Consider the following 15,258-nt stretch of genomic DNA (forward strand, 5'->3'; position numbering starts at 1 on the left):
TGCAGCGCCACTAACGGCGGAGTTCCCACCTAAAGCTTATTGTTGCTCCCTGAGGCTTCTTGTTCTGAAGATGGTATGTCAATAAAACCTGTATTTGAGAGTAAATGAAAAAAATTCACGGTATTGAGCCTTCGTACTGCTGTACGAGAGCTGTTTGGGCAGTAAATTTATAGAATAAAAATAATTCAAATATTTGGTTTGATATTATAGGCAATAAATGGTTGTTACAAAGGGATTTTTATAAACCTAAATTAAACTAGGTAGATTTCTATTTATAAGTAAGTCAACGGAATCCATTCTGTAAGAAGCTGAATTGAACTCAATGATGGATTCAAGATTCTAGCAAACTGGTAATTAGGCGATAAATATGAGCTCGTCTGTTAGAATTTGGTTCTCTGGATGGCTCAAAAATGTTGTACCACGCTTTCCTTTCCAGGTCTATGTTCAAGATAATCAATCACCTAATATAATCTTTCAACAATCAAAATAAGGATATCCGTAAAAAAGTAATTCATAATTATGTTATCATCCATTTGGAAATAACGACAAAGAAAATGAAATCAAAACGTGCTCCGATCTGCAGCCTATACAAAGTAAGCCGTTCGAATTGCACGAAGTCACACTACATATTTATAAACTTTGTATTCTGATCGAGTAAAAAGTAAACTTTTTGTTGTCTCCGCAAACTTTGTTGTGTTGCAAGTAACGAATACGTGCTTTTCTATTCTGACGATATCGATCAGGAAACCAATGCAGTAGTATTTTTTAAAAAAACACTCTCCAGAAGTAATGGAAGACAAAACAGGAACTTACCTTCAGAATGGAACCCATTTCGGCAACGTAAATTCGCTCAGTTTCCAGCAGTTCTGCAAGTACGTGTCCCCGTTTGAGCTTCCGTTCATCCGAATCCTACAGATAAAAAAAAAACACCAACAACAATGAGTAACCGTCGGATAACAAACAAAAACTAATGCATTAACAACAGGCAGCACAATAATCTAGGCCAGTATTACCGTTTGGCTTTGCAGGTTCAAATCACTATCCGAGCTGGCGATGATGGTATCGCTGCTGATGGAGATGCCCGAGTCGGGGGGGCCTTCGATGGAACGGGGCCGGGACGAAAAGCTCTCCAGCTGCCGATGAGTTGAAAGAACGAAACACAAGATGGATTAGAAAATGAAGACTTCATCAGTGCTTAAGCACAGCTCCCGGCACCCTGATGAGTTATGCAATTACATGCCTATTTGGTTCTTGCGAAAAACTTCTTCTCCCATCAGCAGTGGTAAACTGCAGACTATTAATCATTTTCTTTCAAAGTAGTTTGCTTGGAGAGGATGGCGATTTAGGAAGAATGTTCTTTGATATTGGAAGATTGAGTTCAAAAACTGGTGGCAGTAAAAACCCCTTTATTGTACACTGGGCGCAGTCGGTTCCGCAAGTAAGCAAAAAAAATATTATTCTTTATTACCTAGTAACGGGACGTTATATTGCAAGGGTAATTACATAGTTCATGAATGCGGAAATTTGTCTATAACTTATTCGTTTTCAAACGACTAATCTTAGCAGGCAAACAAACAAAACTAAAGCGAATGCATCATAAATACCGCGAGAGAGAAAATCTGGCCCTCATTGTTAAACCTATCCGATTCGCTGGACAACCGCGGCCGCTGTAAATTACCCTAAATTTCGCCGATTTATTATAATTGCAGTAAACGGCGTGCACGCCCCCGAAAGCGTGGAAATTGGACATTAACAAGTTTTATTGGACTTTCTACCACGCGGTGGAAGGCAATAGGAAGCATCCACCATGACACCGTTGCGCACCGGGATTAAATTTGCCGCTGTTTTGACAGCCGCACGCACGTGTTGGCGGCATTACATCGCGGCAGGCACGACATTGGCGAGTGAGTGCGTGAAGTAAAGAAAAGAAAAAACCGGAAGAAAGTTCACGCTATGGTTTTTTAAAAGCAATGCAATACGAAACTTAAAGATGCAGATAATTACCTTACTGTTGTGTTTTGCCATTCCGTATTGGCAAAGTTGAGCCTTTCTCAGTACCACTCCGCCGCCGCCGTTACCACTGACACACCCGTTCACCACATTGCACCCGGTACCGTTTCCGCTACTATGGCTAATGCATCCCTTTCCAGTGCTACACGTGCCACCAACATCGATCGAACTGATTAGACAACCGTTGTTTCCTAGTGCAACACTTCGCCTTCGGCGACAGCAGCAGCAGCAGCTTCCAGCGGTACATCCGTCATTTTTGTTCACTACGACGTTTGATTGATTATTGTCCAGATCTTCGAAATAATTATTATTCCAAAACAAAGCACCATCACATCCTAGTCGGATGCTCGTTTTCGATGTGTAACGGTTTGTGGAGCTGCCATTACTACACGTAACGCTGGACATATTGGTACCGTCACTGCAAACCGTACTCGAAGTGCTCACGGTAGAAACGATCGACAATGGTTGCTTTTCGGCAGGACTCAACGATCGCTCACTTTGATCATAGTAACCATCATCCTTGTCGGACTCTCCACCGTTCGAACTAATCGTTGATGCTGCTGAACTGCCCCCACTGGTCGAGGTGGAAATCAACGACACCGGCTCACTAATGCTGGCTCTCGTAATTCCTGAGCCGGTGATGAAAATTTTGATGCTATTATTCTCCTCATTTTTAATTTTGTTGTTAATCGCAATCTTATCATTGTAGGATTTGTTCTGGGGATTATTGTTCAGCTTGAAGTTACGTTGGTTTTGCTGATTCCAAAATTTTCGCCGCGCCAGTACAGTTTCCGTAATGTCCGATATTGGCTCAATGCACTTTTCGATGATCATTCGATTGGTTTCCAAGTCGATCTCCTTAATTTTGGATGATATGACCCGAACATTTTCGCAGCTGTTGTTCAGTTTGTCGTTGATTACGTTGTTCAGCAAAATGTCACCATCGCTGTCATTGATGACAATCGAGGTTCGCTTACCGCATATGATTTCCGGCTCCTTGCCCTTTAGACAACTTTTGTGGGCTTCGGCCGTTGCTGTCGACTGTCTGTGTGATTCACAGGAGGAACTAGAAACCGTTGATGAACCGGATGAGGATGATGATGACGACATTGGACAATTGGAGAACTTACAGTTTTTGTATCCACAGGTAGTTTTACTACTTTTGACACTTAGACTGCTCATGTCGTCATCGCTAAGAGTGCGCTCCAGTGATTTGGACCTCACCCTGTGTGGGGGCCGAGGAGGTTCCAGCTTGGTGGATTCCAAATTGATGGTTTCGGTAGATCCACTTCCGTTATGACCATCGATTATTTGTCGGATTCGCTTGCTAATGGTATCATCCGGCCCGATGGCGGTAATCGGTTTCACTGAGGGCACGGGAGCAGCGTTTTTAGTAGCAGCTGCAACAGAAAGGGCACTTTCTTCCGCTTTGTATCGAGTACTGAGCCGCTTATGGACAAGGTATTTTTGCTGCTTCGCTGACATTTCGTCATTTTTTGCTTTGTTTTTCTCGAATCGATGAACGCTCTCGCGAACAACCCCGCTATTAGTGACCGCAGGGGGTGCGGGGTTCTTGCTGACGATTTTCCGGTTCAATGCGATCACGCTGCTGCTAAGTTGCCGAGAAAGAAGCGGCGGAAGGGACGGTGGCGCTTGACTAGCGCCGTCAGCTGTCGCTTTAGATTCGAGAAATAATTGATTTATCCGATGAATATCGTTCATTGATCTATGGCGTGTAATCAGATTGGTACTGGTATGGCTCTTTTGTAGTCGGAAAATGCGGTTGTTGCCTTCGGCATGCGGTTGTTGCTTGAATGTGCTACCTTTCGTTTGCTGCTGCAGCTGTGGGTTACTTTCCGAGGTTGGCATCTTCGAGAGAGCCGATTGATTGATTACCCGCAGCATGCTAGGCCTGTTGGTACGAAAATCCCAACTAAGACGCTTGTGAGCGTCCCCTGTATCCGTTGGGGAATCTGTTTGTTGTGGACCAGTACCCCCACCTTGCTGCTGGGACTGCTGACCATCTTTATTCACCATACCGTACAGCTTATTATCGACGTAACGCTCGTAACTCCGACTGTCAAAGTAATACTGTACCGTGTCGAGTTTACTCTTTTTCTTGGTATCAAATATTGCATATTTTTTCTTCCCGTTCTTCATCTTTACATCCGAATCATTAATATATTGCAGCTTTGCCCCAATCTCCGCTATCGAATTATTCGACCCGAAACCGTTATGCTTTTTGTACACTAAATATTTGGATTTGATATCCTTCAGATTGGAGGTCGAACCATTTCCATTACTGTTCGTTATATTAACGCTACTAGTTGCCAACTGTTTTTTGATAGCATTTGACACTACCCCCTTGGTAGGTGCCGCCGCTGCCACCGTTCCTCCGTTTGCTTTCTTATCATCCACAGCTGACTTTTTCTTCTCACTCCCAGCAACACCATCGTTCTTCAAATTTACATAATTAACTTTTAACAACTCCATTTTCGGTATCTTCGCAAACATATCCTCATCGATACAGTCTAGGTCAGAGTTGCCATCGGGACGAGTAGGAACCTGTTCGGGTTGCGAGTGCGACACTTTTCTTCCCGTATCAACTTTCGCAGCAACCGCAAGCAAACTCCGTCGACAGTTGTAACTACTAGAATTCCGATTACTCCGAAACAATGGAATCCCCTTCCGAATTCCATCACCGTTCGGGTTTGGTCCACTTTCTGTATTCCTACTTTCGACTTGTCCCTCTCCCACTCCTCTGTTCGTTGTGATTCCCTCTCCCGATCCTCCTCCAGGACCAGGGCCCGTAGCAGCAGGCGTTGGTGGCGGAGGTGGCTGCTGAGCAGCAGCCGGCTGTTGTTGGCGCATTCGTGACTGCATCATCGTGGCAGTCTCGTATTTCGATCACATTTCAGCAACAGTGATTGCTGCTTACGTTGCATTAAGGGTAGAGTTGAGCTATTTAAATGTTTGAAAAAATGTTATTAATTTTCATGCTGGATAGGGGAAGAGCAAAGATCGAGCAAACGGGCCGGAGAGATGAGATGGAAAAAGACCGAATGAAACATTACCAACACATTTTAGGCTAAACAAATTATCAAAATAAGAGCGCAAATTTTTACGATCATAAAGTAATATTTTGTTTTAGGTCAAGTACCCGAAATTAAGCTCATAGAGCTGAATTTCTGGTATATTTTATAAGATAGCTCGCAACTAATCGACACACTAAATATCTCCAAACATTTTTCATGGAAAATATCGAGTACTTAGCAACAACTAACCAAACAAAATGACATTAAACTAAATACGATTTGTATAGAAGCTATACCTTCCAACAGAGGAAGAAATATCGAGTCTCCATGAAAATATGATTGGCCCCCAAAAACCTCCACATGGAAAATTTAGTTCTAATCAATAGTTCTCGAGTTGTGCAAACAATTGTGTTTCATTTGTATGGGAACTCTCCCTTCCCGAGGGGAAAGAGGTGTCGAACCATCATGTAAAAATTTGTTACCCTTAAAAACATCCACATGCCAAGTTTGGTTCTATTTGTTTGATTAGTCTCGAGTTATGCAAAAATTTGTGTTACATTTGTATAGAAGCCCTCCCTTCCAGAAGAGGAAAGGGTGTCAAACTGCCATAGAAATATTTCTTGTTCCACATGCTATATTGGGTTACATTTGCTTGAATATTTCCTGAGTTATGCAAGAATTTGTGTTCCATTTGTATGAGGGCCCTCCCTTCCAGAGAAGGGAAGAGTGTCAAACTATCCCAAAAATATATCGGGCTCCCAAAAACCTCCACATGCCAAATTCGGTTCTCATTTTACTTGATTAGTTCTTGAGTTATGCAGAATTTTGTGTTTCATTTATATGGGATCCCTCCCATGCAGAAGAGGGAAGGGTCTCAAACCATCATAAGAATCCTTCCCGACCCCAAAAACTGCTACATCCAAATTTTCACCTTGACTGATTAAATAGTTTCCAAGTCTACATGGATCAGACAGACAGGACTGCATTTTTATGTTTAGATATGTTAGCTGAAGACGTCACACCGATGAAACAAACCGTTCTGACTCTAAAAATATTTGTAATTATCAATACCATTCTTACATAAACTCCTATTCAAAAATAAACCGTGATTCAAATAAAAAAGCAAAAAATGATTTCTGTGTAAAGTTTCAATCAAATCAAAAATGAAAATTGAAAATCATATTAGCAATAAAACCAAGCATTCCATAAGTACAGCCTTTTTACTATCTTCTAAGAATACTTTTTCTGTTGCTGTGTGTTTGTGATAGCTACCCGCACTAATAATCGGGTCATCACATTGAGAACGTATTGACAAAAGAGCATCACAAAAGGAAACGAAAAATGTACTTCGTGTGTCGATTCGGCATTATTTGGAAGATATCTTCGGAATAGCGAATGTAGAAGAAGCATTACACAAACAGGCCAAATCACCGGAGACATTTCTTCACCTCTTTTAATTGCCAATGACGAATGTCGCGTGACGAAATAAAAGCGTTGGGAGTAAAATACAGACTGATTGGCAGCTTACTGACAGCATTCGTGCAAAGAAAAGAAAACTCGGCAGTACCGAGTCGCATACTGAATGTTATACACAACATGACATGCCATCGTCGACATGGGAATAGGTCGAACGGCAGAGAAAAACATTCGTGTATGTGGAACTAGACGGCAACGTTATAGTCGCAAAACAAAAATTTTTTCGGCTGTCCTTATTTTGCCAATACCTCTACTGTTTTAAAGAAACGCTCTCAAATGTCACCAAACAACTGTCATCGCTTGGTACATTTTTTCCCCTGTCCAAAACACTTTTTATAAATAAGGAATCAGCACCGCAGACACCAATATAAAGTTAGGACACTAAGTTAAGATAATTAAAAACAAAGAAAATCACTGCAGCTAATTTCATTGACGTCACACTGCTGAAAGACGCAAAAGCATAGCTCACATAAATGTAAACAACCAGGAGTAGCCGAAGTGTGGCACACATCATTACCATCTGCGTAGTCGACTTTACCTCTACAAATGAAATATCAGCGTGCGAAAGTTCCTCGCTTCCAACTGCACCGAACCGCGCCCCGGTCGTACAGATCGAAGAAACGAACTTCCACAATATATAGAAAAATTGGCTTTCAAGCAATTAGTTTAATTTTAGTTGAAAAAAAAAAATACGCTACTGGCTTTAATTGCCCATAATACTTCAATTACTTTCCAAAGCACGCCTCGAAGGGTCGACCGATGGATGGAAAGTATCCATGCTGTGATCGATTCGGAGAAACTTTAAACAAGCAACACTGTTGCAGAGCCGTGTCATTTCTACCGGGCGTTGCTTGATGGAATAATTTTCGTCAATCCTCTAAGCGTTTCTCGAATCCTCGAGCACACAAGGTCGCACAGCAGCATGGTTTGCCAACCGATAATTTATCTACAACCGGTGGTACTCATCTTGTAGCCGATCTTCCATAAAAATCCAACCAATAAACAGTTACAAGGTCCCTCGTTAATGCCGACCGAATGACGGTAGCGATGACTGACAGCCGTTACTCGGACATCATTTCGCTTGATTGGTTGAGGTGGAAAGGCAGGGGAAGAAATTTGGATAGAGTTTTGGAGCCGCTCTGATGCAATGATTATCTTCTCGATATTCATATTAGGGCAGAGCTAGGAGTAGCCCAACAGGTTTTAAGATGTGTTTATCTGACCTTAGTCGTTTTTATGTTGCAGTTTGAATTGCTTATTTGTTTAGCAATCGGAAACCTTAAAACAATGCATTTTAGCTTTTGTATGTTTAGATGCAGAAAAACATTCACCCTTTTTTTAATTTGAATATTTTTTACAGCGGAACCAATGTCACGCATAAATTAACCAGACAATAAATTCTGCTGATAACAAGGGCATGTTGATTACCAATATACAATGATTGCTTTTTTTTAAATTCACCATCGTCTGTAAACAGAGCTATAGTAAGAGCTATAGTAATTGAGAGTTCTGATTGGCAAGAAGCGTTGTAAGTTGTTTCAGATTCAATATCACATATTATGTAAATGCTCTATGACACACTAACAGCTGTAATTTGATTACTCCAACACATTAACTGCTGCATGTTGCCATCACAACTTAATATCTCAAAGCAGCTAATGCACAACGTATCACACATTGCATCGGTTGCCAATTTTCCCGTCAACATACTGGAAAAAAACTGACGAAACATCTTTCCCGTACCCCGAAGTAAGTAGCCGCGATTGCGTAACACGTGTGCGGTTTACTCGGCAATATTATTGATCGTGTTGGATCACCCGTCAGCAACTCAATACGCGGCGCGATCCACCGCAGACAACGTCACCCGCATACTCGGCCGGGTGGGTAAATTATGCTCCTCTTTAAGCAGCTTTCGTACATGCACAGCACATACAGTTCAACAAAGGCCACCGCTATGAAATTGGTAAAGATAGGTGTCGGAAACAAAGACGTTTCCGGCCTTTTCCATCGATCCTTTCACGAGCGGAATGTTTTCATCACGAAAAATCGTAATTTAAAGTAATAATAAGTTGTAAGAATATTGTATATTGAATCAGGTCAGAGGATTCGACGAGCTTCCACTTGTAACTAAAATGACTACTTAAACATATATACAACACTTTTGTTTCAAATTATAACAATTAAAGAAACATGCTGTACATGAATCCGAGGCTCTTGAGTGTAACATATATGGATATGAACCTACAGTTGCGCCACAACACAAATTTACTAATTTGCCCTATGGCTCGATAGCGTGAGAACCAAACGGTAATCACCTTGTCTGTTCCGCCCCAAAGGGTTCAGGAGACAAAGGGTAATGGAGACTGGAGAGAACAAAACAGAATTAATGGAAAGTGAAAACATCGTTTATATTTCTTTCGTTCGTTTGGTATACCGCCTTCATAATTATTTCACTGGCAAAAATGAAGTAACAGGGCGGGCTTTCTGTGTTATAATAATTTGCTAAGCGCACACATATAGATTCAACCCGCAGATGTTGTCAACAAAGAAAGTGAAAATTGATCTTGAGAGTTTGTGCTTTCGGGGCAGCACGCGAAGCAGCATAAGTACGAGTGGGCTGTAAGAAAAAAAAAGCGATATGTTACGAAAACTTAAGCCAAAAGGCAGCGATTCCACAGGTGTCATCTCTTTAAGTTGCATTTGCTAGTTAACTGCAAATGTGTGTACATAACTTTACATCATCTACTATCACGTCATATTGCGGGGTCGAAAATGGATTCGAAAAAAAAACGTTTGTACGGGTTGATTTATTATATGGTGTGGTTAGAGAAAACTTTGTTTCAATAATTAAGATGGATGTTGAGATACTGCTGTTGATAACACTGTACCTGAATGTTGAAACTTTCCAGTTTAGTGGGTACTACTTTCGAATCATGTAATGGATGTTTAAGCGCCAGTAAGTTTAAGCGAATGAAGAACTAATTAACTTATTTTTCCCTAGTCGTTTTCAACATTCTTTGATTTGATTCCTGATTTCCCTTATTCAAGAAAATCTCCCTTATCAATCAATATTTGTACTATGGAAAACTTGTACTAACAGAAATACCTTCTGATAACATTCTTCACAACTCTTTAAAAAATTCTTTCGAACCAGTTACAGAAATTTCACGGTGATAATCAAATATCTCTATGTCAGGGTATAGCCACTACTATTATCGTCTATTATCATCATGGGCGTGAATGTCCATGAGCAGTGGTTCCCAACGAGGGGTCCGCGGCTGGCAAGGGGTCGAAAAGCTCATATAGGGGGGACGGTTGAAAGCCTTCTTGAAACATTTTTTTTAAGATGCCTCTGTGGATTTTCAACCCTTCTACAAATTAGTAAAGGATGCTATGGGACTGAAAAACGCCATTTTGTTTGTCCACATATTAGCATATTTTTACCCATCTTTTAAAAAAAACAGATCTTAAATCGAACATAAACTGAGCTCAAAACAGTGATTCTACGAAACCGGTTTTGGCATGGTCCTTGTATATTTCACAAAGCAAAATAATAACGGTTATTTCTGAGCATTAATGGTAATTCGCTAATATCCTTAAGTGGTAGTCAAATTATATCTTATTCTGATTAAAAAAGTCTCAGAAATCGAATGGTAGGTGTCTGATTAACGTAAAATGTAAGCAGATAAACCTATTTTTGTATTGTTGGGAAATTGGGGCAAAATCTTAAAACAAAATGGCGTCGAAAAACCCTAAAAAATTACCGGTTTCTCAAAAATTCAAAATGGCGCCATTGTTGCCTCTTAAGTTGAAATATGTTCAAACTCCGAGAAATTTATGATGTCTCTCTGATGTCAAAGTATCAGTTGTGTTATATCGATAGTAAATTTCAAAAAATCTATGCTTGTGTCCGAAGCAGGCTTCTGAAAATGACTGTCTTTCCGTGACTGCATGTTTTAAACTAATACGGTTCTAATTGTATTGCACAGCTCTCCATGCTCCCCTTACGTTAGGTACATAATCCGACAGCCACTGACGACAGCACAAACATGCAATGCCGAACGGGCTGTTATCGTTCATCTCTTTACGTCGGTTGGTTCTTCCAAGCTGTCGCTAATGACAGCCTTTATAGCGCAAAATCCTTCAGCACAGATCCGATCGGGCTGTCAGGTGATTATGATTCACGAGTAAGGCCGATGCTATATAATTTAAGCGAGGCAGTGCGAAACACGTTTTTTCTCGTGTGAGCAAGAATATCAACAATGGGGAAATGGGGCGATTTACTTTGTGTTTATCATGGTATCGGCCTAAGAAAAAGGAGAAAAGAAAGAGTGCGAGTCTGTTATAATCGATGACAGCCAGAGCCGATCAGCAGGCTGTCAACAGCGCAAGCCAAACCAACAGAATACCATTAAAATGAACAAACTAGGCTGTCATGTACAAACGTACAAAATACATGCGCAAGAATGAGCTGTCGTATGCAACACAAGACAGCTTCGTTGCCTGTATAAGTTTTTGCTGTATGTACTAATAGCTTTTTCATGAGGCTGTTGGAGTAGAAAGAGAGAACAGCCGTCAGTATAGTGTCACACCGCAGTCTTTTTCCGAAGCCTGGTCAGGAGAGCTATTGATAACTCTCAAAAAAGCGTATTTTCATAAAAACCGAAATTTTGAAAACTTTATATCGAAGTATCTCAAAACCGGTTACATTAACAAAGTTAGTCGCCTATAACTTTACGATTTGAAATTACTATCAAAATAATATTGCATCATTGGAATTTGATTATTCACGAAAATATTGACATTGAACAAAATCTGTGGAATTTAACTCTCAAGAGAAATTCGTCTCACATTTTTTCATCCAAAACGAATAATGTCAAATTTTACCAAAAAATAATTTGAGGGGGAAATATATTCCGTTTTGGATTTAATGTATAATTTGACCTTAAGTTTCAAATTTTTTTGAATCAAATTCAAAATAACTTGAGAACGGATCATTTGTGACTAGTCTCTAGAAACCGGCTGCCACCGTGCATTTAAAAAATAAGAGCGATTTCTGGACTCTGAAAGACTTTTCAGCTCCCTAAATAACCATTTTGATATTTTGCAATTTTCGGCTGTATTCCAGTAACCGAAATTCACCATCTTGAATTCCAAAATGGGGTCTTTTGGATTTGATTTCCGGTCTCTATGCAACTGGAATGACCATTCCTGGTTGATTTCCAGCAACCCTTGCCCCTTCAGATTTTATAATAGAATCTGGTGTCAATCTAGCTTCTGTGCATCATCCCGTTTACGGAAATACTTATATTAGGCGGTCTTTGAAAGTTGCCATATTGGATCTCAAAATGGCGTCTGATTTGATTTTTGGTCTCTGGGCAGCGTTTTGGTTCCAGAAATACCCGTATTAGATGTTTCTCCCATCAAGAACTGGTTTCCGAAAACCGAAAGTCGCGAAATGGTGGCTGGGGACGATTTATAGCATATGTGCATCATCTAGATCACGGAAATACCCGCATTGGATAGTAATTGGGTATTTTGGGCAGTTTCATGGGATCCCGAAGTCACCATTGTGGATATTCGAAAACCCTTGGATACAAATTTTCAAGCTAAACTAATCAACGGTTTAAAAATAATGAAGGTTAATGTAATTTCCCCCCTCCCTTTAACTTAATTGCAGAAAAATTAATGTCACAGGAATCAAAGCTCCGAAATCTTACATTTAATGCTTGGAATACACCTGGAGTGAAGCTAAGTGTGCACTAGGGTGTCCCAAAAAAAATCGATGTTGAAAAAGTCAAGGTGCTCAGCCCTAAATTGAAAGATAATGTTATTCATAGCATTTTGACTTTCTAAAAAATTGTTTTGAGGTTGCCCAAACGTGATTTATGAAAAAATGGCTTTTTTAAGCTACAAACCCACTTTTTTGAACTTTTTTCAATTCAGTTCGATTCCTACATTTTTTTTATTTTTGTGGGGTTGTTTTTGAATATTTTGCCTGGTTTGGTTCAGCATTGTATTCAGTTTTTTGACTCCCAGAGCCCAATAAACATCACAAAAAATTAATTTTTCTAATAATTTTTAGATACAACCCTTCAAAACACAAATAAAAAAAAATTTTGAGCAAGAACTGAATTTTTCATTGCAAAGCGGGATTTACCACGAAAATTTACATAAAAAAAGATACTTGATATCATGTCGGTGAGCTGAAATGTTGGCATTTTTATATGTGATGGAAAACTATACATTTTAACAAATATGTTAATTAACTGTTTTATTTTGGGAGATAAAAAATAACAATGTTAAGAAAACAAATGCCTTTTTGGATGGTTGGTAACTTAGGCTATTGACATACTGAGGCGTCAAATGAAGCGAAGCAAGAAGCATCGCAAAAGCGTCCGAGCTACTTCTTCGAACGTCTATATGAAACGCTCAAACCGGTCATACTCAAGCGGCAACGACGCGTCGGTAGAGGCGGCGAAACAGAACGAGTAGTGTTTTGACGCGCGTATACTTACGCGGTAATACCTTGTTGAGACAAAATCTTTCATCGCAAGGTGCTTTACATTTGCTTTGTTTTGGTTTGGTAATTGAAAAAAAAAAAGCAAATAGAATACATTTTCGTTTACAAAATGTTAAAATGTTTAAAAAATGTTAGTGCAATAATACCATGTTCAGACTAAACCTGATATCGCCAGGTGCTTTATATTCGCTTTATTTTGGTCTTAAATATAGAAAATATCGGGAAAATTTTTCAGGTCGTCAGGAAAATAACACTAGTATTTTTGATTGATATTGCATGCCTAACATACTGAACAGATATCATAAACTAGTTGAACGTTACTCGGGGTCAGCGGGTTTAAAATTTAGAATAATTTCTTATATTTTTACTACGTCTGTAGCGCAACTGACTTCAAAAATATTGTTTTACTTCATAAAAAAAAATCTCTATGTTTGCTAAAAACGTGGTTTACCGTGCTTTAAGAAGCAAACAAATCTTCATTGGACGAATTCATATTTCCTTTAAACAAAACCGCTGCTGGAATCTAGGAATATGACAACACAACGCATTTGCGACGCTCGCTTCAGTATGTCATAGGAAGCTTCACCCAACGCTTCTGTTTATTCCGCTTCTTATACGCTCAACGCTTCGCTTCATTTGACGCCTCAGTATGTCATTAGCCTTAGTAGAAGGTTTCAAAATTTGGAAAAATCTGCGAAAAAAGTTAGAACGAAAATTATGATTTTTCGTGCCTTCTAATAGAAAAGTTACTCGTAATATGTAAGAGATAGAAACATGATGTCTTCGGTAAAGTTTCTTGTTTTAAGATAACCTAAAACTTTGTCGAAGACAGCTTGCGTCTATCTTATTCTGATTGAAAAGTAAATTTTTTATCTCACTAATTTGTGGATTGATCACCCTTCTTGCTACATTAAAAGATGCATTTTTGAATATCCTGGAACTTCTCCGAACATACCTCATGGCTATAATCAACATTTGAATCACTATTTAGGAAATTATACGCACAAACGGCAAAATAAAACACTGTGCAAAGGAGATATTGAGCTTTAGTGGCATTTTTGACAAAAAGCATAGTTTTCCATCACATGTAAAAACGCCGATATCTCAGCCCCCCCCCCGATAAGATATCAAGGATCTTTTTTCATGTAAGTTTTTGTCTTGAATTCCGCTTTGCAGTAAAAATTTCAGTTCTTGATCAAAAAAATTTTTTATATGTGTTTTGAAGGGTTTTATCTGAAAATTATAAAGAAAATTCACTTTTTTGTGATGTTCAGTGGGCTCTGTGAGTCAAATAATTGAATGCTATGCTGAACCAAACCATGCAAAATATTCAAAAACAACCCCACAAAAATAAAAAAATATATGGAAAAATTTGGGAATCGAACAGATCTGAAAAAAAGTGCAAAAGAGTGGTTTTGTAGCTTGAAAAAGTCATTTTTTCATAAATCACGTTTGGGCAACCTGAAAACGACCTTTTCGAAAGCCGAAATGTTCTACAAAAATGCTATAAATAATATTATCTTTCATTTTAGGGTTGAGCACCTTGACTTTTTCTACATCGATTTTTTTCTGGGACAGCCTAGTGTGCACTCACTTTCTAGTTTATCTAGTTTACCCTTACCCCAAATTTAACGTTTTACTGATTCGGCTGGTGTTACTTTTTGTCATGTTTTACCATTCATTCGTTCAAGAAAGTAATGAATGATATTAAACTTATAGCGCCATTTTACAAAAAACCAATGGCAAACAGTTATATCAGTTCCAGGAGTTGTAAAATAACCATCAATCTAGCGAATTGGTAGAAATTTGAACAGAGACTTCAGTCAAGCGAGCACAAAGTAAAAACTATTATAAATTGAGCAGCATTTCCAGTACACACAAGATTGCTCACCCAGGAAAAAGTACAAAGTCCAAAACGTAAACAAACTTACCACTATCTGTCAAAAAAGTGAGGTTAAAAAAACATTGGTGCGCTGGTCTATAGTTCTTAATAGACACACACTAATGAAAAACAGCCCATTTTTTTATCTTTTTTGGCTAAATAAAACTATCCAAAACAAAACCTTTTTTCTGCATCAATACGAACTACGCTAGGTAAACCAGTGTCGAAATTTCATATTAATCTTTTTTATTGGCACAATTTGTAAAGTGCAACATTTATCAGTAATACAAGAATCTATTTTTTTTTTGTTCACAGCCTTTATTTGGTAAGAA

General features: G+C 39.1%; 1 protein-coding gene across 6 annotated transcripts in view; it reads right to left on the minus strand.

Moving 5' to 3' along the window:
• Positions 1-15,258, minus strand: part of LOC129724807 (guanine nucleotide exchange factor DBS) — a 172,346-nt gene that overhangs the window by 41,406 nt on the left and 115,682 nt on the right. For 5 of the 6 annotated variants that reach the window (XM_055679980.1, XM_055679979.1, XM_055679978.1 and 2 more), the window contains 2 exons: positions 1,014-1,133; positions 814-909 (listed from right to left, as the gene is read on the minus strand). In XM_055679980.1, coding sequence (XP_055535955.1) covers positions 814-909; positions 1,014-1,133 — 216 coding nt within the window. Of the gene's footprint in view, positions 1-813; positions 910-1,013; positions 1,134-2,004; positions 4,972-15,258 lie in introns of all 6 variants that reach the window. The other variant, XM_055679976.1, reaches the window with a different exon arrangement.

The sequence above is a fragment of the Wyeomyia smithii genome, chromosome 2 (genome assembly GCF_029784165.1).
Source record: "Wyeomyia smithii strain HCP4-BCI-WySm-NY-G18 chromosome 2, ASM2978416v1, whole genome shotgun sequence".
Classification (NCBI taxonomy): domain Eukaryota; kingdom Metazoa; phylum Arthropoda; class Insecta; order Diptera; family Culicidae; genus Wyeomyia; species Wyeomyia smithii.